Raw genomic sequence first — 27,722 nt, 5'->3', positions numbered from 1 at the left:
TCAAAAGCATGGACTAATGGGACAAAGTCAACATGGATTTAGCGAAGGGAAGTCTTGCCTCACCAATCTGCTGCATTTCTTTGAAGGGGTAAACAAAAATGTGGACAAAGATAAGCTGGTTGATATTGTATATCTAGATTTTCAGAAGGCGTTTGATAAAGTTCCTCATGAAAGACTACAGAGGAAATTAGAGGGACATGGGATCGGAGATAGTGTCTTACTGTGGATTCAAAACTGGTTGAAAGATAGGAAGCAGAGAGTAGGATTAGAAGGTCAATATTCGCAATGGAAAAGGGTAGTTAGTGGGGTCCCTCAGGGATCTGTGCTGGGACCTCTGCTTTTTAACATATTCATAAATGACCTAGAGATGGGGGTAACTAGTGAGGTAATCAAATTTGCCAATGACAGTTATTCAAAGTCGTCAAATCACAGGAAGATTGTGAAAAACTACAAGAGGACCTTACGAGACTGGGAGACTGGACGTCTAAATGGCAGATGATGTTTAATGTGAACAAGTGCAAAGTGATGCACGTGGGAAAGAGGAACCCAAACTATAACTATGTCATCCAAGGTTCAGCGTTGGGAGTCAAGGACCAAGAAAGGGATCTAGGTGTCATTGATACATTGAAAACTTCTGCTCAATGTGCTGCTGCAGCTAGGAAAGCAAATAGAATGTTGGGTATCATTAGGAAAGGGATTGAAAACAAAAATAAGGATATTATTCTACCATTGTATCGCTCCATGGTGCGACCGCACCTTGAGTATTGTGTTCAATTCTGTGCCGCACCTCAAAAAAGATATAGTGGAATTGGAAAAGGTGCAGAGAGGGGCGACAAAGATGATACAGGGGATGGGACAACTTACCTATGAGGAAAGGCTGAAGAGGCTGGGGCTCTTCAGCTTGGAGAAGAGGCGGCTGAGGGGAGATATGATAGAGGTCTATAAGATAATGAGTGGAATGGAACAGGTTGATGTGGAGCGTCTGTTTACACTTTCCAAAAATATTAAGACAAGGGGGCATGCGATGAAGCTGCAGTGTGGTAAATTTAAAACGAATCGGAGGAAACATTTCTTCACTCAACGTGTAGTTAAACTCTGGAATTTGCTGCCGGAAAAACTGGTTAAGGCGGTTAACTTAGCGGACTTCAAAAAAAAAAAAAAAAAAGGTTGGACGGCTTCCTGGAGGAAAAGGCCATAGAATGTTATTGAATGGACGCGGGAATAATACACTGTTTCTAGGAGGGGCGGGACAAATTGCTTGTTCTTTTGGCCGCTGTTGGTGACAGGGTGCTGGGCTTGATGGACTCTTGGTCTGTCCCAGCATGGCGATGCTTATGTACTAAGATACACCAGCTTGTGATGGAGGCATGCTTTTTCCACTGCTGAGAATGGCGGCCTTTTTGGAATGTTGGAACTGTCAGTCTGGAGTGGTTTGGCCCCTGCTGCCCCCTCCCCACCCCCTTAGTTTTCTTCCTCTCGGATCTCTGTGCCCCAAGGCAATGTACCAGAATGTGCAGGACCTAGCCAGTCAGTCACAAACTTCACTAGTTTGGGACTTTCTCTGGAGTTGATGGTGCTCATTCACCAGGCTTTTTGCAGGTTGGGGAAGTGTGGTGATAAGGGGAGAAGACCTGGGCTCAGTAGGATGTTCAAAGATACTGAGGTCTCTGGGACCTGGACTTTCTGCTGATGGAATTTGAGGTAGGAATGGGTAACTTGGGGAGTGTTTTTTGTGACCCCATGCCAGAGGATAGGGAACCTTCATTTACTGAGGGGAGAGGACTTCTTAGGGATTTGTTTTAGAAGAAGGAGCTGTTTGCATTTATTTTTTCAGGGTACTGAGTCCCTTTGCATTGTGAAGCCAGTTGTGGAGGAACCTTAGGACAGAGATCTTATTCTCCAGGACATTAGGAAACCTTTGCATATGTTTCTGCTCCATAAAGCAGTAAGGTGGATGGTTCTATCAGAGTAGGAGACCCCGGACTTAGTTCTCAGAATGGTAGAGATGATGGTGAGGATCTATTTCCCTCCTTCTGGAGGACCGATACACCTTTTCCCATTTTCCTAGGATCAGTGCCCTGCTTCTACTATTGTGGAGGAAGGTAGGACAGCACTTGAAGATCCCCAGGATTGTAAGAATAAAGCCCTATAATGTATGTCCAATTATAACCAATTTTGAAAATATCTGAAACTGCTTCTATTTCAGAAATATGTATTTTCTGAGTAGATTCAATATGGGTGTGTTAATTTAATGTTATTTGTCTTTGCTGTTTATCCTGAGAATTGCTCAGTTTATTCTTAGCCTAGAACTAGTTTAGTAATGGTGGGTTATAAATGCAATTTGTAATATAATGTAATGTAAAGCTATGTTCATCTAGGCCTCAGGCTGTGGGACCTACGGTAGCAGTGCTTTCCTGGTATTGTGGATCAGTGAAGGGGGCTCCTTGGCCTGGGTCCAGATGGTACCCAGTTTTTGTGGGGAATCTAACATTTTCAGCCTCTGTTCTGGTTGTTGGTTCCTCAAGTGGGATCTCAGTTTGATCCTGATTGCATTGATAGCCACCCCCTTTAAACCCATGAAGTGTACAACTTTAAAAGATCTGTGCCTAAAGATGGTTTTCTGGTGGCAAACTGTTCTGATCGTCTTATCTTATGTTTAAACGATTTTTATTGATATTTCCGCAGAGTAAAACATAACAATACTTTTCAATTAACATATTTAGCATTTTCTCCCCCTTGTCCCTTAATCCCCCTCCCCCACTCCTTTATTCCCAACAACTTGATTGATGGCACCACTAACAAACAGCCAACTAACCCATTGTACACTTAATAGCAAACAATCCCATCTCAATAATAGCAAATAATAGTCACATAGACAGCCAAGCCCAGGTTAGTGGGATCTCTCGCTCCTTATGGCAATTCCCAACTCTAAATCTCCGAGCTAATTTTGCCACCTTATGTAGCAGCTACAAATACCAGCTCTCGACCCCTCCTAAACACCCCCCTATTCCTCCCCCCTGCCCACCCTCCCCCCGCATTCACTCCACCCATCAATCAGAACGCCCCCCTCCCTCCCCACCCTCCTACCCCCCAGCTCCTCCCTGTCTCCCCCTCCCCCCTCCTCTGTTCCTGACCAGGTCCGATTATCCTCTAAAAACTCTACTTTATGAGTTAATTAACAAACTGTGCCCTTTCGAGCTAAGAATTTGCAAATAAGGTGACCATATCTGAAGAAAAAGCTTCCGAAGCCTGGGCGATTGTCTTGCCTCTCTGGCCTCCCAGGACGCCAAAATGTGCACCTGGTTCCGCCAGTGCCAGAAGGCAGGAGCCTCCGGATGATCGTCTTATCTTATAATTCAGGGTCTGTCTTGCCAGGATCCATACCTGATATTTTTTTTTCCATAAGATAGTCTTGTACTGGCTGGATCCTTCCTTCCTTCCTTGCCCAAGGTGGTCTCACTGCTTCATTTGCAACAAGAATGGTAACAAGGGTCTTCATCTTATATTACTGGTGATGTCACTGGAAATATTATGTTCTCTGTCTCTAGACTGGTCTAGCAGGATTCAAGGAAGAGAAATTAACAGGTAACAACAAATTTGTCCTTAATCTGCAGGAGGGTATTCTTAAAGGTATAATGAGCAAGTGCTCCATTTTAAGGTAGTGTCTCCTGGACTCTAGATTTTACTCTTTCACTATTTTAGATTGAGCACAGTATCCTCTGTGGAGAAAATTTTACTCTCCAGGGAGACAAATCAATACAATTGATTGCTTCAGCTTTTACCATTACATAAATCAGAGCAAGGTTGACCTAGGTTGATTGGAATACTCTTTTTTTTTTATTAATAAAAAGAATGTAGACATTATGATCCAGGAGACAGGAATTGTCTAAGACGTAAAGACTATGCATCAGTCCACATATCTGATTTTTTTTGTTTATTGCCTATGTCTGGGTTATACTTGCCTTGGATGAATTTCTTCAAAAAAGCAGTAAATAAATGAAATTAATGTTGCTGTGCTAGAAACAGTTCACTGCTGTCTACTAAGTCTCTCAGAACACCTGAACACACAGTTTGTATTGTAGATATAAATTGGTTTACTTTTTATTGTAGTTTGCTGCCCCTGCTGCCTTTGATGTGGCGGTTGGATAATTTTTCACTGTATAGATTTAGGCACGGGTCCCAATCTTGTCATTCTATAATAACTTTATGCCCTCTCTGTACATAGACCCTCTCTTCTTTTACCATTCCAAACAAATAAAAGAAGCCTGGTGCTCCTTTGTGAGCCACAGATAACATTGGTTCCCAAAACTTTAACGTTCAGGGCCAGCATTAATATAATAAATGATGACCGATGAGGACTAATTGGCCCGTCCTTTCTGGTTCTCGAGCATATAAATTTCAATACTCAGATTCCATCCCCCTCCCTCACCAATTCAACTTCTCAACAGTGTTCTTACTGCTGTATGCAGTATCATCCCCAATCATGCTTAAATTGCATTGCAGTACTGGCTGCTGTGTCCTCCATGGGTAGCTATTCCAGGTCTTGTCATCTCTAGTTCTTATACAGTGATGTGAACTTCCACCCCCCCCCCCCCCCCCCAATTTCCTCTGTTATGATATGCCACACTGAATGTTTTCTGATTTTTAAACAAAATGTAATAGTAGACACAGGAACCTGAGTAAGCACATAACATAGTTTTTTATATTATAATGTTATTTAAGTAACAGTGTTTCCCAACACTCATATCACACATGTGAAAAAGTAACTGCCCCCTTAGAGTTACAGACCGCACTATCCTACAATTCTAGGTGGTTTACATAACGTACATATTAAAGCACTACATTCAAAGATATTATCTAAAACATCAGAGACCAATAAAACAAGACAAAAGCAGCAGTCACAATTAAATGTTTTATTTTTTATTTTATTTGGATTTTGCTCACGCCTTTTTCAGTACTAGCTCAAAGTGAGTTACATTCAGGTACACTGGGTATTTCCCTGTCCCCTAGAGGGCTCACAATCTAAATTGGTACCCGAGGCACTGGAGGGTTAAGTGGTTTATCCAAGATCACAAGGAGCAACAGTGAGATTTGAACCGGCCACCTCCGGATGTCAAGACTGGTGCTCTAACCACTAGGCCACTCCTCCATAAAACCTTATGCTGCATATATCAATATCAGCAGAGTTAAAAGTCCAGAGTCACAGCAGTCGGTTATCTACCAGCAAATGCTTATAAAAACAAGTGTGCTTTCAAGATTTTTTTCAGAATTGCAGTGTTGTAGTAGTTTTGTGCAGGCTCAAAGGTAGAGCATTCCAAAGGGAAGCACCTTCTACATAGGAAATGGCAGCTCAGTCTGATGGAAAGGGAATGTCCATTAATAACTTATCAGTAGATCTCAGCATCCGAGGAGGCCTGTAGTTCTCAGGGAACATGCAGTAACCAGGGGGGCACTGTCAATCATATCTTTGTGAATGAGAGATAAACATTCAAATTTCACTCTCCATGCCATGGGAAGCCAGTTGTAGTTCCTTCAAAATAGGTGTAATATGAGTAGACTGAGAAATATTAGTTAAAAGTCGAGCAGCTTCATTTTGGCCAATCTGTAAAGTACGCAATTGGTAAGCTAGTTAACCTAAGTATAATGAATTTAAATAATCTAATAACGGTATGATCTGGTATTGAACCACTGTCCTAAAATTAGGGTAAGATGATAAATCGTTTAATCGTCTAATCTGTTTCAATTTGAAAAATACTTTTTGGGTAGTATTTTTCAACTGTTCAGTCAAGGATAGTGACGTGTCAACCCATATAGTATTTCAGACTTTTTACAATGATAATTTTTAATGCATCCAACAAAAAAAATTTCTGGTACTTCTGAAGGAGAGACCTTACCAGAGAGAAATAATACCTGCAATTTAGCAACATTTAATTTGAATCTGTTTACTGTCATCCAAGCTTTAATTGAGTGGAGGGAAATACTCTGGGATTTTAAAGCTTTTTCAACTGATCCTTCAATGGGGAAAAAAGAATGTCCGCATATAAGCGGAACTGAACATTAAGGCAAGAGAGAACACGACAGATTGGCCCCATATAAATATTAAAAAGAATTGCTGAGAGCGCTGAGACTTGAGGCACTACTGACTTTAAACTTTTCCAACCAGAAAAATTGTTACCTCTCTGGACTCAGTCCAAATTTAATTGATAATTATATTCAGCTGATTGAACACAGCCAGGCTTGATTGCAGCCAGCCCTGATGAATCGATGTATTGAACCTTACAATAAGAGTGAAGTAGTCACCACAATTTCTATAGGAACGTTGTGTCATGATCAAAGGAAATTCCAGAAGAGCTTGGGGGAAAAAAAGCTGTTGAAATATACCAGTCTGGAAAGGGTTACAAAGCCATTTCTCAAGTTCTGGGATGCCACCAAATCACTGAGAGAGCCATGATCTCCAAATGGAGATTTGGAACAGTGGTGAATCTTTTCAGGAGTAGCCGGCCTGCCAAAATTACTCCAAAGGAACAGCACAACTCATCTGGAAAATCTCAGAACATTCTAGAAGAATGTCTAGCAGGCCTCTCTAGCCTCAGCTAAAATCAGCATTTATGACTCCAAAATATATATATTTTTAAAATGGGATTCAGGAAGGTGGAAACTGCTCCTATCCAAGAATAACATCAGAGCTCATCTCACATTTGCAGAAACACACCTGGATGATCCCCAAGCCTTTTGGGGTAATGTTCTTATCGACAGACAAGTCAAAAGTGGAACTCTTTGGACAAACACAGGCCCTATAATGTCTTGCATAAGCCATGTACAGCATTCCACAGTAAGAATATCACTCCAACTGTCAAACGTGGTGGTGGTAGTGTAGTGGTGCTTTGCTGCTTCAGGACCTGGAAAACTCATCATTATTAAAGGAAACATGAAATCTGCACTGTACCAGAAAAATCTTTAGGAGAATGTTTTGTCAGCTGTCCATGAACTGAAGTTGAAGCGTAATTGGGTTATGCAGCAAGAGAAATCCAAAACACAACAGTAAGTCTACATCTGAATGGCCGAGGAGAAACAATTAAAATTTTGGGTTGGCCTAGTCAGACTCCTGAATTGAACCCAATGGAGATGCTGTGGCAGGACCTGAAATAAGCAGTTTTGCAAAGAAAAGTGGGCTAAGATTCCTCAACAGTGATTTGAAAGACTGATATCAAATTATAGGAAGTCCATGGTTGAAATTATTGCTGCTAAATGTGGTGCAGCACGTTATCAAGTTTAAGAGGCAATTATTTTTCCACATGGGTGATATGGGTGTTGGATATCTTTGTTCCTTAAATAAATGAAATTATAATTCAAAAACTGTGGTTTGTGTTTACTCAGGTTCCCTTTGTTTAATATTTTGTCTAAAGATCAGAAACCATTCAGTGTGACATATATTTAATAATAGGGAAAATGAAGGAGGAGGATTGTTCACATCACTGTATATCTCATAATTTAATCCAACACCTAGGACCCCTCCCATGTCAAGCCCTGTGATTATCATATAGCTAGCCATGGTTGTAGCCATGGCTATCCCATGCAGATTACTCTAGCTGCCTTAGACATTGATTGCAGCCATACTGCTGAAGTTGCAAGTATAACCGCTTCTTGTAGGTTATCCAGCATGTTTGGAAGCCCAATGCAGCTGTACTTCCACTCTGCATTGTCTTGTATTCTCTTGTCATTGGCTGTGCAGTTTCACAAGCTCCTTTATTTATGTTACCTGTTAAACCAACCCGCTCTTCTGACTGTGTCCCATGCATCTGCTACCATCTTAAAGAAGTATTTTCTCATGTCTCCTCTGAACTTTATATCCTCACTCATGTATTAATTTCATTTTGTATGGAATAGTTTGAGACCATCCATATACTAAATTGCTAGAAATTCACAACTTTTTATCCCTCACCTTCTGCCACCCAGTCGCTTCCCCCAACATGCAGTTTTTAGTGAAACCATTGTAAAACCAAGTTTTTATTTCCTATGGCTGTTTATTTTCGACTTCTGAAAACAAGTTGACACCTACTGATATCTGTGCACCCTTGTACATGTCTCATATTCTGTTGTCTACAAAACATACACAGTACATTAAAGTAGAAGTTTGGCTCACTGATCAGCATGGCACTCTGCACTTTCAATATATTCCCAGCTAACCCAGGGAGCAGAATCCTGTAACAAAGTGGGTAACATTGCCTCTGGGCTGCTTCTCAGCTGAAGACTTTAGAAGCCTTATTAAAAAAAGGTGCCCTTTTTGTTATGGCACACTTGACTGTTGTTTTTTTTTTATCTGTTTTCCCTGGTGCTGTACTTCATCGAGTAACAGATATCCAAGTGTCAGCTGGATCAGAGTGGTGGTAGATCAGGTTTTGCATAACTTGCAACTACCCTGGTTTATTTAGATCCATAGTGGTGGTAAGAAATAAGACCTTTCTAAGACTAGCAGCTCTTACCTTGCCTACACAATCAGAAAAAGGAGACCTTATGCCTGGAATAGGCTTCCTGAGCCATTACGTCTAGCTCCATCCCTGGCTGCCTTCAAATCCGGGCTAAAGGCCTACCTGTTTGATGCTGCTTTCGACTCCTGACTTGTAACTTTTATCTTATCCTTATGTGTCCTTCTGTCTGTCTGTCCTTCCCTTCTCCTTTTTGGTCCTGTCTGTCTGTCCTGATTTAGATCATTAGCTGTTTTGAGCAGGGGTTTCTTCTTCATGTTCAATTGTAAAGCGCTGTGTATGACTGGTAGCACTATAGAAGTGATTTATAGTAGTAGTAGTAAGTATTGATTTTGTGTTCTAAATGCTGTCAATCATTTTATAGCCTTGCTTCTTTCCAGAGGATACTGCTGTTTTTCTATGCTTTCAGCATCCTTTGGTTATTTTTCTTGTTTATGCTGCCAGATATTGGTTGCATACTAATTATATTATGTTTATGGTGATTTTCCACCTCACTTTTCTCTTGTGCTCTCCTCTCCCTTTCTGTCTCTCACAGCAGTCTGAACAGTGTGAACAGCAGCGATTCCAGATCCAGCGGGTCTCATTCTCACTCTCCCACATCACACTATCGCTACCGCAGCTCCAATCTGCCTCAGCAGGCTCCCATGAGGCTCTCCAGCGTGTCCTCCCATGACTCAGGATTCATTTCCCAAGATGCTTTCCAGTCCAAATCACCATCTCCTATGCCTCCTGAAGCACCCAATCAGGTATGTAATGATGTGGACTTAGTCCATGCTATCAAAAAAACAAAAAAAACCCACCCCTGGATTCTATATAGCGTGACCGAAATTGTGTGCAAAAATCCAGTGGTTTTCTGGATTTGCACATGCAATTTAATTACTTAAGCCGATCAGTGTTGCTAATTGCCCCTTAACAAGCAATTATTGACACTAATTGGCATTAGAATTTACGCACACAACTTACTAGGCGTATTCTGTAAAGGGATGTAAATTCAAATGTGTACTGCCAAAAAGGGGGCATGGAATGGGTGGACCGTGGGCCTTCTGAGAATATACATGCACGGTTATAGAATAGACCTGCTCCGCACCCAACTTAGGTGCTGGTATTTACACCACTTCGTGAAAAACTGCACTGGCTTCCTGTCAAGGACCGAATAACGTTTAAGGTTTGCACCCTGGTGCATAAAATCCTCTATGGTGAAGCTCCTGCTTATATGCATACCCTTATCAACTTGCCACCAAGGAATTCTCACAGATCATCTCGTTCGTACTTAAATCTCCATTACCCAGCATGCTGTGGCCTCAAATATAAGACCACTTATGCAACCACCTTTCCCTATATTAGCACACATTTGTGGAATGGATTACCTAAATCTGTAAAAACTACTCATGATCATCTGACTTTCAGAAAATCACTCAAGACATATTTATTTGGGAAAGCTTACGCCAAAGTCCCTCCTTGTATCCATAATTCCTGAACTGTAGCTATCATAACGACTTACTACTACTACTACTTATTGAACCCTATTGCCCTTCTCCTTCTCTTCTCCTCTGTAATTACTCCCTAACCTCTTCAACTTCAATGTACTTGATTGTTTATTGCCTGTTTGATGTATGTCTTTCAGACTGATGTAAGCCACATTGAGCCTGCCCATGGGTGGGAAAATGTGGGATATAAATGCTATAAATAAATACACTAAGTTTTTTTTTTTTTTTTTTTTTTTTTTTTTTTTTTTGCTTTTTATATGTTTATTTTGCCTATCTCTAACCTACAAGTCCATCTTTAAACCCCAATCTTTTTTTTTTTTTTTTTATATTGTTTATTTATACATTTTTCAATATCAACCAACTTCAATGTTCATAACATACAGAACCATTTTGTGTTGTAATAACTTTGCATATTGTACAGAAACATTGAAAATAAAGAGTATCTAACAGCGTCAGCTATTGTCTCTTAATAAACCATAAACTTATTTCCCCCCTTCCCTCCCCTTCCCCCCCAACCCTATGTCTGTGTGTGTATCGGAACTGTCGCTATATGCTTGGAGGCCCATGTGATATACGAGTCCCATATCTTATGATATTGGGCGATTTGCCCAGTACGTATTGCTGTAAGCTTAGACATCAATTGAATGGACCTTAATTTATTTATAACCACGGACAGATCTGGTAAGTGTGATTGTTTCCACCATGCCGCCAGGACCATTTTTCCGGATGCAAACACCTGTGTAGCAAACCTGTGAATGTGGTTTTTGAATCCTGGCGGCTTGAGGTGTAGTAGACATGTATATGGTGTCATTGGGTATTGTGTCCCTGTTACCTGGTTAATAAAATCCCCTATCTTTCCCCAATATTTTTGTGCCTGATTACACGCCCACCATATGTGGTACATATCTCCTACCTCTCCGCATTGCCGCCAACACAAAGCTGAACCTGAACGATATATGGTTGCCAAGCGGCTGGGAGTGTAGTACCAACTATATAGAATCTTATGTCCGTTTTCGATTAATGAACTGGAAATTGATACTCTCAGGAGAGATTTAAAGGCCTGTGCCCATTGTTTAGGTTCAAGGGGTGCACCCATTGCCAATTCCCATTTTCTTGTGTAGTATTCTACTGGCTGGGACCAGGCAAGCAGGGCCTTATATATCCTTGAGATACAACCTCGTTCCCCTCCGCCCACCATCCCCTTTTCTAGCATTGTTTCAGCTAAGCTCAACTCCTCCCCTGCGTCCCGGCAGATAAAATCTCGTACCTGATAGTATTGAAACACTTGGAGAGGTGAGAGCCCATGTTCCCGGTGCAGTACCCGGAAAGAAGGAATCTGCCCCTCTTCGGACATTTGACCCAGTGTACATAATCCCATGACCTCCCACTCCTCGTACGTTTTATCAATTGCTCCCGGTCCAAACTGAGGTGTGAATCTAAGGAATGCATGTTTAAAGTACTTCCTCTCCGAGAAGAATTTCTCCCTAATCTTGTACCATGTATTCAGTGGCCATCGAATCAGGGGAGGACTGTCTTTTAGTACCCTTTTCAGTTGTTGCTTTTGTAGCCAAGGTATAGCCCTAAGTGGAAATGGTTCCAGCCAACTCTGTTCAATGCGTTCCCATATCTTTCCCTTATTTTGCATCCAGATCGCTAAGATTCTTAAATGGGCCGCCTGATAATATTCACGGAATGCTGGAACTCCCATCCCCCCCTTATCTTTTAATTGGCATAACACCTCCCTTCTAACCCGGGGTGGTCTCTTCCTCCAGATAAAGGAAAATATTTTTCTTTGCAGACCCCGAAAGAAATCTTCAGGAATATCAATTGGTAAGGCCATAAATAGATACAGAAGTTTTGGTAGAATCATCATTTTGATAGCGCTAATCCTTCCTACCCAAGATAATGTTAGGCCCTCCCATTTTTCCAACTCCCGAAACAGTTCTATTGCTTTTGGCGGGAAATTACTTTTATAAATTTCCTCTATATTTCGAGGTATATTCACCCCCAAATATTTGACCTGTTTCTGTGCCCATCTGTATGGAAATTGGGCCTTCAGTTGATCTAATTGTGTATCTTTTATGTTTATGTCCAGTGCCTCTGATTTGTCAAAGTTTATTTTAAAGCCTGATACATCTCCGTAATTTTGTATTTCCTCGCCAATCAATGGAAAAGCTAATATGGGATCCTTGAGGAGCAGTAAAATGTCATCCGCAAACAGAAGTATTTTAGTTTCAATCCCCCCTCCTCGTAGACCTCGTATTCCGTCGTTTGCCCTGATTCTGGCTGCTAAGGGCTCCATAACCAGAGCAAACAGCAATGGTGACAGTGCACAGCCCTGTCTGGTGCCCCTGTGGAGAGAGAATGGTCGAGATATAATCCCATTAACGCGTACCCCTGCCCTCGGGTGTCTATATATAGTTTTTAGCCATTCCGCAAACCTCCCTTCAATACCCGCCTTCTTTAGTGCTGCAAAAAGAAAGGGCCAGCTAACACGATCAAAGGCCTTTTCGGCATCCAGGGAAAGTATACACATTGGGGAGTTTGTAAGCTGTGCCCCTTGAATTACCTGCAGAGTTCTCCTTATGTTATCAAAGGTTTGGCGGTTCTGCACAAAGCCTGCTTGGTCTTCATGTATTAGTGTGGGGAGATATTTCTGCAGTCTAGTGGCTAAAATCTTAGTAAATATCTTATAATCTACCCCTAGTAATGAGATAGGCCTGTACGAACTACATGCAAGAGGATCTTTGCCCGGTTTTGGAATTACTGTTATAGTCGCCAAGTTCCAGGTTGGTGGTAAGCCAGTGACCTCATTTATGGAGTTGAAAACTCTTGTTAAGATGGGTGCTAATATCTGTCCAAAGCACCTATAAAATTTGTTAGTGAACCCATCGGGCCCTGGTGCTTTATTAGGCACCAATCCTTTAATCGTCTGCTCTATCTCTTCCAATGTGATAGGACTGCCTAGAGCTTGGTCCGCTTCTGTTGGAAGCACTGGAAGTTCTATTTCCTCTAAGTAGTTGTCTACCTCCTCTGGGCTCTGTGTTTTTTCTGGTTTGTATAGTTTTTTATAAAATCCCCTAAAGGCCTCTTCCAAAAAATTTTGATCAGAATGTATATTTCCCCCTTCATCTCGTAACCCTTCTACTCCAGTTCTTGTTATCTGTTGTTTTAATTTATGGGCTAGCAATTTGCTTGGCTTGTTACCAAATTCAAAGTGTATCTGGTGCACTCGCTGTAATTGCTCATTTATATCCGCTAATTCCAAATCATGCAACTGCGAACGCAGGTCATGTGCTTGCATCTTAAGGGCTGTGAGATCTGTGGGTTCTCCCTTTTGCAATAGTGCCTCAACCTCTGCCAATTGCTGGCGAATATTATTCTCCTGTGTACAGCGAGCTTTCCATACCCGTGATTTTAATGCTATAAGGTAGCCCCTAGTCACAGCCTTAAGGCTTTCCCATAGGGTGATTGGGGAAACTTCTCCATTATCATTAATAGATATATATTCTTTAAGAGATTGTTCTATTTGTGTTACATTATTTGCGTCCGATAGTAGTGCATCATCCATTCGCCAGGGAGGTCTCGATTTTCTGGGTCCTACTCCCCTAATGTGTAGAATGACCGGCGAGTGGTCTGACCAGGTATGTGGAATGATCTGTGGAGTTTCAGCTCGCCCTAGTAGGGAGGCATCCCCTAACCACATATCTATCCTAGAGGACGTATGGTGTACTGTTGAATAGAAGGTGTATGTACGTGCAGTAGGATTATCTTTACGCCAATAGTCTATTAATTGCCAGCGTGTAAGGAAATCCTGAAAATTTCGTCTATCCTGCTTAGCATAGTGTGTAGTGGTCGCTGAGTTATCTAAATTCGGGTTCAGTGTTAGATTAAAATCACCTCCCATTAGTAAGGCTCCTTCTATATTCCCACACAACATGAGGTCAAGCTCTGCAAAAAATTCCGAATGTTGCGTATTGGGCCCATATATGTTTACTAGTGTATAAGTCTGGCCTGCTAATTCAAAAATTATCAGTAAATATCGCCCTTGCTTATCTTTTATCACTTTTTTTATCCCCCAAGTTTTATTCCCTCGAAACATCACTAGCACCCCTTTGCTTTTCGTGTTATCCCTGCTGGACGCAAAGTAGATAATCGGGTATTGCCTATGTTTGCATAGTTTTTCATATTTTGTTTTCAGGTGAGTTTCCTGAATCAAGCCCACGTCTATTTGTAGTCTCACCATTTCCCGAAACAACAGCTGCCTTTTTCTGGGAATATTTAGCCCTTTGACATTCAGAGACATACATTTAAATTCCCCCATTCTCATAAAGTGTTACTATACTTCTCTTATTTCCCCTATTTGCTTGCTGGCCATTACTGCCCAATTGCTCCGTGATCTTTGTTATATATATCTGAGTCTCCCTTGCTATCACACAACACAAATCCCCCTCCCCCTCCCTCTTTTGATTAACCCCCTTCCCTTCCCCCCCAATGTCCCTAACAATTGTGTAATACCCCGTGGTATATCCGCGAGTGTCTACCTATGGAGGAAGTAGCCGCCCCGCTTCCCGTTTACCCCACAGAGTTCTCATGATTCCATACCTTACATTAACAGATTATCTGCAGCTTATGCATTAACAGTGAACTTGAGTCCATTTGAGTCTTGTTTAATTTCAGGTGACTCTTGTAGCCGATTGTTGGCGTTGTAGTCTTCTGGGCCCTTTCCCCACTCTTTGCCATCTTGGTGGTAAGGGTCTAGTGATATTCTTTTTCTCTTGACCCCCTGCTCTTCTCTCTTCCGGTTCTGGTGTTTCAGGGCAAATAGCCCTCGCCTCTTCAATAGATTTTATTTGATGCATGTTTCCATCTTTATAAAAAGCTAGTGCAAAGGGGTGCCTCCATCTATATTGAATTTTGAGTTCTCTTAAGTGCCTGGTAAATGGTTTCAGGTCACCCCTTCTTTTTAAAGTTGCTGCAGCCAGGTCCTGATAAATTTCGATAGCATAAGAGTCCCAGTGAAAGTCTGGCACCTGGCGGGCTCTTTTCAGCACCCGCTCTTTTAGTTTAAAGCTAGAAAAGCAGGCGATTATGTCCTTTGATTTATTGCTCCGATTGGCACCCAGTGCTCTATGTGCTCTTTCTAATTGTATGGTAGCGGCTTCTACCGTTTCTCCGTTGTCTGAGAGCAGTGCACTAACCAATTGTTGTACCACATGTTCGCAGTCTTGGTACGCGGGTACTTCTGGCAGGCCTCGAAACCTTAAATTGTTGCGTCGGCCCCGATTTTCTAGATCTTCTATTTTGTCCAAAAGTTGTTGCTGGGTCCCCTGAACCTCACCAAGTTGCTGGTCCATGCTTCCCATGGCTTCACTGTGAGTTTCCATCTGCGCTTCGATGTCCTCTAGGCGTGAGCCCAGCTCTCGTATCTCCCCTCTCAGATCCTCTTTGAGCGTCACCATCTCCGCCCGAAGTGCCTTCAGATCAGCGCTAATGTCCTGTAACCACGTTTCTAATTTTTGTGGGACCTTGTCGTCTATTGCTCGCTCGTTTTGGAGCTCTGATGCGTTTCCCGCCGACTTTGTTTTCCCTCCATTCGCTAGCTCCGATGCCTTCCGCATCTCCGCCATTTTGTTTCGGGACGCCGCTGTTTTTGCTTTAAAAGCAAAACGGGAGAGATCCGCCACTTTGGGTTCTGATCCCAGATATATTCGCCGCTATGATTTCTCTTTAATTCTCTGGCTCTGTCTCGTGTCTCAAACAGCGCTATTTCTTCTGTTTTAGCTTAATTCCTCTGTGAGGCTGTGGGAGCTTAGCTCTTATGCGGCCATGCTGTTAGATGACGTCACTTCCTCCAATACACTAAGTTTTACTTGGCATAAATGGATGTGCCTAGAGTTAGGCACCGGCATGGCCGCTGGGCATATTGTATAAATCTGCTAGGTATATTCTATAAACCATGCCATCTACAGAATACGCCTAGGCAGAAATATTTTCAGCACCAGTTTTCAAGGTGCCATATATGGAATCTAGTCCACAGTGTCTGTTCATGTCAGACCAATAAATTTAGTAAAATGAATGCCATAGGAAGTGGCTGCAGCATCAGAGAGGAAAATGTTCTCTATACTTTAGGCTTTCTTCACAGTAACTTAGTGTGGAATTAGTCATCCTAGTTTACATTTTATCAAGCAGATAAAATCAGTTTCTAGCGGTCTGCTGTAAAAAAAATCCTGAGTGATGTAGAACAGGTAAAATTGAATCAGTCTTTCACTCTTTCAAAAAGTACAAAAACCAGGGGACACTCAATGAAATTACATGGAAATACTTTTAAAACAAATAGGAGGAAATATTATTATCAAAGAATAGTTCAGCGCTGGAACTCATTGCCAGACTATGCGCTAACAGCAGTTTATCTGTTTAAAAAAATGTTTGGACAATTTCCTGGAGGAAAAGTCCATAGTCTGCTATTGAGATTAGACATGGGGAAGCCAGTGCTTGCCCCGGGATCAGTAGTATGGATTGTTGCTACTAATTAGGTTTTTGCCAGGTACTTGTGACCTGGATTGGCCACTGATGCAAGCAGATGGAGCATTGATCTGACCCATTATGGCTACCCTTATGTTTTTGCTATAATAAGTGCACAGTTGTGGTCAGATTTCCTGGCCATGCATGTGTTGTCAGCTTTGATAATGAAGAACAGAGCAATGAGGAAAAACACCAAACAAGAAAAAGTCAAAGAACCTTGTATTGGGGGAAAAAACATATTGAGTAGTTCAAACAGTGATAAATCCAAAGTGATCTCACTCTACTACAGATCTAGTAGCACAAAGTTTCGGACTCAATGTGGCTATGTTTCAGCGATGATGCATGTATTAGGAGTCATACAGTCCAACAGTCCATACGCTGACACTTAGGCTATTGCTGCTTGTGGTTTGAATTACTACGAATAGAAGCGCTGTACAAAATTTGTGTGACACTATTATTGGATTGTATGACTCTTGACGCAAACATCACCACCAAATCATGACAGTGTTGTCTGATCCCTTGTGCCACTAGACCTGTAGTTCCCCCGGCTTGGAAAGTAGCAGCTGTCAAACTGATTTTGAAGAAGCCCACTCTCGATCCTTCCTTACCAACTATAAGCCTGTTTCCAATTTATGCTTTGTTTCAAAGGTAGTTGAGAAAGTGGTATTCCAATAGCTTAATCATTTTGTTGACGAAAAGCTAGTTTTATATCCCAGACAATCAGGTTTCAGGGCAACAATCCTAGCATCCCTGCTTAGTGAGATGAGATCCAACCTGGACAGTCACTACTTAACTTTAGCAATATCGTTAGATCTATCGACAGCGTTCAGTCTGGTAGATCATTCACTACTACTTCTGCAGTTAGAATCTTTGGGGATTTCAGGTATTGTGTTAAATTGGTTTCATTCATTTTTCACTAAACATTCCTTCTTTGTTACATTTAACCATGCTATTTCCTCCACCAAATCTTTAGAATGCGGGGTTCCACAGGGATCTATTCTTTCTCCTCTTTTGTTCAGTATTTGTCTTTTAGCCACTATCATTCAAGAGTTCTGCATTTCCTTTCATGTATACGCTAATGATATTCTGCTGCTCTATAAGGTTCACCCTGTAATCAAGACCTTCTCCCTCTCCAACGCTGCTTAAGTGCAATTGGCCGGTGGCTCGCAGACCACTGCCTTGTGTTGAACCCAGCCAAGACGGTGGCCTGTTGGTTAGCTGGTTATCTTTCTATACCACCTTGTCCTCTATTACTATTTGACACCTTGATAATGCCAGTACCTAATTTTCAACACTTAGGAGTACTTCTTGATTCCAACCTCTCTTTTGAGTCTCAAGTCTCCGCACTTTGTAAATCACAATTTTGTGTACTACAACAGCCGAGATCCGTTCGATCTTTTTTCGATCACGATTATTTTCATTCTCTAATTCTCTCTCTTTTCGTGATACGTTTGGATTACTGTAGCATCATTTTAAATATTTCTAATTCTTTGCTTAAACGTTTGCAAACATTACAGAACATGACCATACGCCTTCTTTGTCACCTACGAAAATTCGATCATGTTTCACCTGCTTTAAAAGATCATCACTGGCTCCCAGTCACTTACCATGCTCATTACAAAACATTATTACTGGCGTTTAAAGTATTCTGCCAGGGCACCCCTATATATGTTTCCTTACTAACCATCCCATACTAATCACCTCGTGTCCTACGCCTAATCAGTGATCATCACATGGTTCTTCCAGGGCCCCGAGCACTCAAATGGAAAGCACATGTCATAGCACATTTTTCTTTAAGGCTTCACATTTGTGGAACTCTATGCCTTTGTTAGTACGTAGCGAACTCAATATTAAGAAATTCAAGGTATTTTTAAAGGCATGGTTATTCAGGCAGGCATGTTCAAGTGAATGAGGTGGTTTGAATTTGGACATGGGCACCTCAGGAAAGAGTATGCATGTTTAGCCGCTAGTTATACTCTACTATGATCCTGAATTAATGATTTTGCTTTCCTATTGGACATTGTAGTTAAGGCGGTATATCAAGCCATGAATAAATAAATAAAATCGTTGATTTACCTCTTTTTTTTGTTTTTTTGTTACATTTGTACCCCGCGCTTTCCCACTCATGGCAAGCTCAATGCGGCAGGCAATGGAGGGTTAAGTGAGTTGCCCAGAGTCACAAGGAGCTGCCTGTGCCTGGAATCGAACTCAGTTCCTCAGTTTCCCAGGACCAAAGTCCACCAACTTAACCACTAGGCCACTCCTTCACAGCCCTTCTCTAGTCCAGTTTCACCAAAGTGCATTGGCAACACCTTCTGGTAAATCATCAGCATATAGTCTATAGTTCATGCCAGTGCATGCTGGCAGCTTACAAATTGCTGTGATGATAAACAAAAGGGCCAACAAAACAGCCCTGTGGTACACCTGAAGACATCTTCATCCAAGTGGATCTATCAGATCTTTGATGAGCCTGGAATACTCAATCAGTTAAGAGAGAATTGAACCATGTCCACACTCATTCTGTAATCCCTAATGATTTCAACCTCTCAGTGAAAATTGTATAGTTAATAGTAACGAAGGATGCAAAGCTATCCAGGAGAACCATGAAATATTGAACACCACTATCAAAATCAGCATGAACAGAGTCAAAAACTGACAGTAGCAATAGCCCGGTTCTAGACTTTGGAGAAATTCTGAATTGGAAATGATCTAAAACATTATTCTTTCCAATAAAATCCTGTTGTAAAACAATTTTTTCAAGCAACTTAATGATGAAATGGGGCAACAGTTGTCAGGTAATAGTGAATCACTTTTAACTTCTTGTAACAATGACCAAACTGAAGTTTGTTTTAAAATGTTAGGCACTTCTCAATCATCAAAAGACTTGTTCAGCATCTGGACAATAGCATTTTTCTCTCAAAAATTTAAAAACTGAAATAGAACCTACAATCCAGTAAATTAGATGAAATATTTATTGATTGAATATCCATGATGACTTATGAGGAAGATACAGATGAAAAATCTTCTCTCATGGGCTCATCCAATATAGTTCCTAAATCTGAACAAGGTAAGCTAATAGTAAAATGATTCCACAATATATTTTGTTTCACGTCTGAACATTGTTGACTCAAAAGAGTTGAAGAATGAGAAGTCAAGTGAGAGTGATTATCTGCTGTTAACTTCCGAACTAAGGAAAATAAATTCTTTAGTACCATATGTAGTAGATTCAGATCACTCACAAAAAGATAATACAGAATTTTCTTTCTTTACATTTCCTCCTGTATTTTCTCTTTTGCACTCCATTGGTTCTGGTTTAAGGACAAACTTCCCTAATCTAGCTTGTGCTATATATGAGACTCGGGGGGCCCTTTTACTAAGCCATGTAGGCGCCTACGCGCACCCAACATGTGCCAAATTGGAGTTACTGCCCGGTTACCACGTGGCCCTTGCGGTAATTTTAATTTTGGTGCGTGTACTCTACACACATCTGAAAAAATATTTTTGTTTCTGATACGTGCCAGCTATGCATGTCAAGTGGAATTTGACACTCGTAGACCATTACCGCCCAGTTACTGTGTGAGACCTTAACCGCTATGCCAGTGGCTTGTGGTAAGGTCTGAGACCCAAATTCTTTTTACCAATCATATCGAACAGAATCTATAAGAGTAGGGTAGGTGTTAAAATCCAGGTTAAACTATATTTAATTTGTACTTAATTTAGATAATTGTGTTTTATTAGATATGTTCTTATTATATTTTGGTTTGCTGTGCTTTCCTATTATTGACTGGAGTTCCTATTTCTTTGGTTATGAGATGTATTTTTTTAATGTAAACCATTCTGTTTTGCAATTGCAATAAGAAACCGTATATAAAAGGAATAAATGATAAATGAAATTGGATGCGCAGCAATTTTCATTTTACTGCACGTCCATTTTCGGCAAAAAAGTCACTTTTTGTAGGTGCGCTAAAAAATAATTCTGCATGCGCCCAAACCACGCGTCTACAGTACCGCAGACCATTTTCCAGCACATCTTAGTGAAAGGACCCCTCCGTTAGGCACATTTATAGACAGATTAATTGCCCCAGTTTTTGTTCTGGTCTGTTGCTAAAAATGCATCTCGTATATCAGCTGTATAAGTTTGAACTCCTGCAGTGTTTCCCTGTTCTGCATAGATGAACCTACACACACACACCCAGAGCTCCCTCCCCAGCACCCCCTCCAACATTCCTACCCTGATTATACCTCTACGTTTTGTGCATGAGATTTCCAAAAGTTTTGTAGCATGAGAGATATGTCTGTGACTCTGCACACAGTGGTTTGCATGACCCAGCAATGTCACTGCATAGGATGCTAGTTTTGGAAACAGTTTCAAATAAGCAAGTACCTTTTATTGTCCAACTTGTGTAAGTAAGCTTTTTCCTGGCAGGTTCAGCTTTGTGGGTCACTTAAAAAAAATCTAGGTTGATATAAAATGATTAAATATAAAAACATAGATGCTACTTTTAATGTGTAATATGTGTGTTCCAGCTACTTTTGTACACATCTATAACAGTATTAGTGAGTTGTATTTATGTGAAACTGTATATTCTAAGGAGCCATTTTGCTGCTAGTCAGTTGTGTGTGGTTCTTTGAGACCAGTACTTTGTTGTTGAGGTGAACTGCAGCTCTAGAAAATCTTTCTTCAGTGGGCTTTGAACTATTGGTATGATTATTAAGTTCTGTTAAACTACATGAAGGACATATGCTAGTCATATGTAATGGTTTTCATACTAATATGATAAAATCATTCTTAAACAAATCTCTGCTTTCATTCATTAAAATAACTAACTGCTTTTTTTATTGGCATTAAGCAGTATATGATGATGTTTTTAACCCCCTAATTCTCTACTTTTCTTACCCCCTCCCCCTTTTTCCTTTTTGCTTTGTCTGGCGGTTTGTGTGCTTGCACACAATTACTTTTTTGTATTTATTTTTCTCTTCCTTGCCCCCCCCCCTCCACCTTATGGTTGTGGTGCTGTTATGCTGCAGAATTCATCCAGCTCTGCCTCTTCCGAAGCCTCTGAAACGTGCCAGTCAGTGAGCGAGTGCAGCTCCCCCACCTCGGTGAGCTCGGGCTCCACCATGGGCGCCTGGGCACCAACAGAGAAGGTGAAATACCCATCTTGAAGATGTTAGGCACAGACAGCTGAAGGTGCTGTCTAGGAGGTCCTGATTCAAAATTGTGGTGGAATACTGTGCCATTTTCTTGATTTATTCTATGATAGTGAGACCTATTGTAAAAATATATATATATCATTTTCTTTCCTGTTTTCTCACAATATCTTAGGATTCGTAGTCTCTTGTATTTTTAGGCTGGGTACTTTTATTTATTAGGATTTATTTACTGCCTATAGACAATTACAGCAGTAAAAATATTCAAATACAAATTTTGTTTTTATATTAAAAAAAAGTTGTATTATATCACCAAAGTGTGTTATGATGCATAGTACAAAAAAAAAAAAAAAGTAAAACCCCTTTCCCTTCCTATGTCATGTTCCTGGAGCTCTCCAACTTTCTGATGTGGAGAAACAGAGAACAGTACAGCCATATTCCCTGAAAGAGTTTCTTAATCTCTGTAACAGGAAGACCCTAGAGTTGTACAAGCCTAGTGACTGTATAGTACTCTCATTCCTAGAAATGGGCTCTCCTGAGCCATGGGTTAAGGTGAACTGACCAGGTCATGTGATGCTGTATCTATCTGATTTTGTGTCTAGTACTGTCAGTCTGGCACCTTTCCTGAGCAATAAATTATTTATTTTTTTATGTTTTTATTTATTTTATAAAGGGGGAGACTGGATGGCACCATTACACACAATTACTCACCTGTGGGGTTTAGGAATGGACGCAAGGAGAGTGAGAATAGTGGCATCAGCTTCAGATCTTACACAGTAACATCCTTTGCTTCCTGGCTGTCATTTTCTTTACCATTTCATGTACTGCTACTGAGTCTGTCATTTCTGTGGCTGCATGCTTTCACTGAAATAATTTGGCTAGCTTTACATTTACATTGTTTGGAACATAAATTCTGTATGCCATGCAAAGTTTAAAATAAAGATTTCGGAAGGGGCATTGTCCAGGGGATTAAAAACCTTCTTCACTTGTAACTTGACAAGTTCCTAACCATTTACCTGTTAATTAGTGCAAGGATCATTACTTTAAAGTGTGCTCTTTTCTTCGGGATTTCTGTAAGACAGGATTTTACTCACACTTTTTTCCAGGGCTGGGAAAGTCATAAGTGAGGGCCTGCTTTACTGCATCCCAAGCTGCTAAGTGGGGTGATTAATGGTGAACAGACTTCACAACCAGTTTCTCTGCTCTAATAGGGATGGTGCTGACTTGGGCTTAGACTTGCTTGAGTTTACTACTAACCAAGCAGTATTCATTAACTGAACATGTCTTAACTAGCCCCAGCTCTTCTAAAGAGGTATATGCATGAGCTGATTCAGTGCTACCAAGTGCCTACAAAATAATATGCAGAATCCTGCAGGAAAGTCCACTGCTTTCCATAGACTTGTAGAGATGGAAATGTAGAATGTATATTATCCCTTTCAAAAACTGATGATGATTTTCCTCCAATTTTGTTTTACACAAATTGTTCTACTAAAATATGCCCAGAGTGTGGAACAACACATAGAAATTATACAATAACAGCAAAATAACCATAGCAACAACAACCAATAATCAATGAACATGAAATCTAGATGACCACTGGGAAAGCTGCCTGAACGACATCTGTTTGCTGATTGCTCACAATTCTTAAGTTCTGAACAGTTTTGAGGAGAGAGAGGAATAAATATGTGTAAAGGAAGTGAACATTTTTTTGTTGGTTTAGTACATAGTTTGGAAATCTAGCAGTTCCTTTTGTGTACCAAAGTAGAGAGAAATTTAATAGCACTTTACAATACCCATCCTGGTGGAATCTCCAGTGGCTGAATATGGCCTGCTGCTTTAACATTACACACGCTAGCATGGTAAGAAAAGTGAGCTTATTGTAAATTTGGAATAAATACTTCCCTTTTGGAAAGTAGTTTTGTGCATATATAGGTTACATTTTGGAAGAAATGCTGAATATATTTGGAGTAGTTTTCTAGTGCAGATTAGATCACATTGTGCATTCAAAGACCTAGTCTTCCACTAGAATAATTACAGAAGGGATTTTATAAAGGCAGCATTGGTATCCTACTGGACCAGAGCACCCAGCATGGGATCTGTAGGAACTGTAGCTAAGTAATAGGAAACAAAAGTTTCAGCTGAAGGTTTGCATCCCTACTGAGCAATGCTATTTAACCCCTTCCTCCTCCTCCTCCAGATATTTGTTCTTGTGTGCCTGGGAAGTTTCCCATTAATTTGATTTTAAAAATATACATATACCCATTTCAAGATGTTTCGCAGATTGAGTTGTTGGCACATTTAATATCATTTTCCATTTTGGTTTGGAAATGCATTTTTGGGTTTTGTAATCAGATCCATGGTGTCTCATTTTCACCATTGATTATTTTTTTTTCTTGTTCTTTTTTTTTTTTTCTTGTTCTCTGTGTATGTGCATTTGTTTCCAGCTGTCTAATGGGTTTTACCACTGTAGTGAACCATACCTAGCTTACACAGGTGCAGGTCTTATCCCTCAGTACCCACCTGTTTCCCGTCCTTGGACGCGGTCTTGCTCTGTCATCCTTCCAGACTGCCATCATTACACCACTGGGCCAAGCATGTTACTATCATCTAAGATCCCTAGCTGGAAGGTTTGTGCTTCTTTTGTTGCAATGTTTACAGTTTACAAGCCTGTAATCATCAACTTTCAAATCTGATATAATTGTCTACATGTTATACTGTAGATTTACCTTCTGGATCTGAAATGGATGCCAAATAGAAATAAAATCAAACAACAAAAGTCAAATGACAGTTAAAATATTGTCTGTGGTAACGTTGATGTAAATACATTTTTTAAATAATCTGGATGATCCTGGTAGACTTAGGATCCATTTTCTGTTTTTGTAGCACGGAATGATGACAACAAAAAAAACTAAGGGTTTGAGAAAAAGGGCATCCGTTAATCAGATATAGCCATCCTATGGCTTAATAAACATTGTCACTTTCTCTTGTTTCACTGCATAAAAGTCATATTGTTGTTCCTCATGTGTTGATCTTCGTGACTAAATAGTGACTGTGGCTGCTAGTCAGAGCACCAAACCTAGATGCCTAAGTAGATACTGTATATACTTGACCATAAGCTGAGATCTTTAGTCCCCAAAAAAAGGCCAAAACTTGGGGTCTCAGCTTATAGTCAAGTCGGAAGAAATTTCCCCCCTTTCCCCAAAGCGACTGACACTTCTCTCTCGCTTCCCACCGCCGCCCCACCACGCTGACCGGCATTTCTTACTACTTCTTCCTGACTGCTGCTACCTCAGTTGACAGGAAAGTGAAAGGAAGTTGGGCCAGTGCGGGTCCTTGAGCATCTGAGAGGGTGGGAGCCCGAGGTCTTGAGCATGCGCAGAAGCTCAGGACCCCACACCAACCCACCTTGCTTTCATTTCTGTGTCAGCAGTAGAGGCAGCAGCAGCCAGGAGGGGAGTAATAAGATATGCCGGTCACTGATGGGGGAGGGAAGAGTGGGAAATAACAGAGAACCTCCAGTCACACGTGAGGATAAGTAGTAGGAGGGGTAGGAGAGGGAGAGAAGTGGCATACTGCGGGCATATGGGAGAGGACAGCAAAAATGCTACACACCAAGGGGTAAGGGAAAGGGAGCAGGGCCACTGAGAGTGGGGGCAAGATTCCCCAGGTGAAGCCCCAGCACTGTCAAAGCTTTGGGAGGCAGGCAGAAGGTTCTTTTCCCTTCGTCCTGCCTCTCTTCTCCTGCTGCATGTCAGAACCCGGGCAATTGCATTAACGTGATAACCTGGGTCCTGGCACACAGGAGCAGGAGAGTGACAGACTTGAGGGAGGAGCAGACGCAGGAAAGTAAGAGGGGCGGTGGTGGCCTGAGTGGAGGGGAAAGCGGTTGTGGCTAGAGTGGGGGGGGGGGGCCCTGCCCTGTGCCTGGCTCTGTCTCTTGGTGGCCCTGAAAGGGAGAAATATAAGACACTACATGAAAGAAAAGATTATACTTGAATATAAAACCTCCCCCCCCCCCCCCCCCCCGGCTTATATTCAAGTTAAGTTTTCAGTTTTTTTTGTGGGGGGGGGAGGGGACTCCTAACTTGAGTATATACAATATTAGCAGACAGCCTCATTCTGCACCCCTTTCAGAAAAGCTAACACTATTAATTTTTGCAGAATGTGTGTCAATTGAAGGGACTAAAATCAATTTACAATAGTCAATACTTGGTTACAACACTATGAGTAGCAAAGAGAAACAGGAAAAACCTCTGTGACACTATGGGAACAGTTCTATAAAGGGTACCAATAGATGGGCAGCAAGATGCAGCAAACTGAATATGAATTCTAGCACAGCCTTGGCGCCCAGGTTCCATCATAGAAGACTAGCATAAGTCAGCATTTATATGCCAGCAGTTAGGAACAGTCATGCTGTGCCAGTGATGGGCATAAATGCACCTGCCTAAATGCAGCAGTTTAGCGCATAGCTTAACGGTATTCTATGTTGTGTGTATAATTGTTGGATATGCCCATGCCTGTCCATTGTGCCCTCCCCCTGTGAATGCCCCCTTGCAAGTTGCATGCTAAAGTTATATAATACCAATAGCGCCCAGCTAGCATTGATGCATGTAACTGTTACTGTCTAGCAGATAAGTGCTAGCATTCTGTAATCTAAGCACACATATTGGTGTCCCACTTTAGGGGACTTTCCTATAATGTTTCCAGCGAGCCAGAGATCTGCCTGCTCTAAACGTCTCTAAAATTGTCTCATAAAGCAAGTTGCACAAAAGCGTATGGGTAGGAGGATCAGGTTGATGCCAATAAAGCAAAATACATTAGTGTGTGCCAGCAAAAGCATAAAATAACACAAGTTCTTGATCTAATACTGTAAAACTGCAAACAGGCAGAACCAAATGCAATATTCGGAAAATATAGGAGAGAATAGTCTCCCAAAAAGATTGAATATGGATACAGGATCAAAAAAAAAATAATTTGGTCTAGATAGGATCGCTCTGTACCACGCTTAATACATGCGGTGGAGGATGCGATACGCATTGTAACAGTCTGGAGGGGAGAAACAAAAGCACGCATTATAAATGTATAGTTCTGTTTCTGAAACAGGGTGCAGTCAACATTTAATGCACATATAAAAGGCAGTTCAGTAACTAGGTGCTGAGGGGTAGATGCCCCCTTGCGTGCAAAAGCGCAGAGAAAATTAGTACTTCGTGTAAGCACTCCAAGAGTTATTCTATAAAGGCTCATGCAAGTGCTATAGAACACAGTTGCAAGGGGGGGGGGGGGCATACATGTGGATGGAACATGCATGAATACACACAATTGCCACATTTGGGCACCCGTAGTTATATTCAAATGTTAGGGGAACTGAAGGTAGGTTACATTAGTAACCTGTAATGGAATCTGGGTGCCCAGATGCCATTATAGTGGAGGTACTCACCATGTGGCATTGCACTTATGGAATTGTCTCCATAATGGTCCTGTGGGGTAAAAGTGGGAATTTATTTATTTTTAAAGATTTTTTTTTTGCTCACACCTTTTTCAGTAGTACAGGTACACTGGGTATTTCTCTGTCCCTGGAGGGCTCACAATCTAGTTTTGTACCTAAGGCAATGGAGGGTTAAGTGACTTGCCCAAGATCACAAGGGGCAGCTGTGGGTTTTGAACTGGCCACCTCTGGTTATTTAAGACTGGTGCTCTAATCACTAGGCTACTCCCTCCACTCCATAGTGTCACGGATTCTATTTGTGGATGTATAACTTGGAATGCAGTTCCACCATATATTTTCTTTTTCAGATTCCAGAGCCAAAACAAAAGGGGATATTGTGTTCCACACAGGCTGCAGCCTTTCTTCCCATAGTTCCTCCTATCCTTTCCCCTGACTATCCAGTTCCACTTCCTTTGTCTCTATAAATTAAGCTGTTAGAATCTGAAATGGGAAGGTCTATGCATGAATGCCTTTGTATCGTGTAGTTTATAAAACAGGTTGGGTGCATAAATAAACTGATGGGGTGTAGTCGCACACAGCTGAATCTGCTGAGTTTCCATGTTTGAGAACACCAGCTTCTTCAGTTGC

General features: G+C 41.2%; 1 protein-coding gene across 6 annotated transcripts in view; it reads left to right on the top strand.

Moving 5' to 3' along the window:
* MTSS1 (MTSS I-BAR domain containing 1) overlaps nucleotides 1-27,722 on the top strand; it is a 402,627-nt gene that overhangs the window by 360,766 nt on the left and 14,139 nt on the right. For 3 of the 6 annotated variants that reach the window (XM_030218983.1, XM_030218990.1, XM_030218974.1), the window contains 3 exons: nucleotides 9,022-9,232; nucleotides 21,527-21,646; nucleotides 24,094-24,276. In XM_030218983.1, coding sequence (XP_030074843.1) covers nucleotides 9,022-9,232; nucleotides 21,527-21,646; nucleotides 24,094-24,276 — 514 coding nt within the window. The remainder of the gene's footprint in view (nucleotides 1-9,021; nucleotides 9,233-21,526; nucleotides 21,647-24,093; nucleotides 24,277-27,722) is intronic. The other 3 variants (XM_030219014.1, XM_030219006.1, XM_030218999.1) reach the window with 1 other exon arrangement.

The sequence above is a fragment of the Microcaecilia unicolor genome, chromosome 1 (assembly GCF_901765095.1).
Source record: "Microcaecilia unicolor chromosome 1, aMicUni1.1, whole genome shotgun sequence".
In the NCBI taxonomy this organism is placed as follows: domain Eukaryota; kingdom Metazoa; phylum Chordata; class Amphibia; order Gymnophiona; family Siphonopidae; genus Microcaecilia; species Microcaecilia unicolor.
The sequence above is the reverse complement of the archived record's forward strand: the minus strand, read 5'-3'. Positions and strand labels throughout refer to the sequence as shown.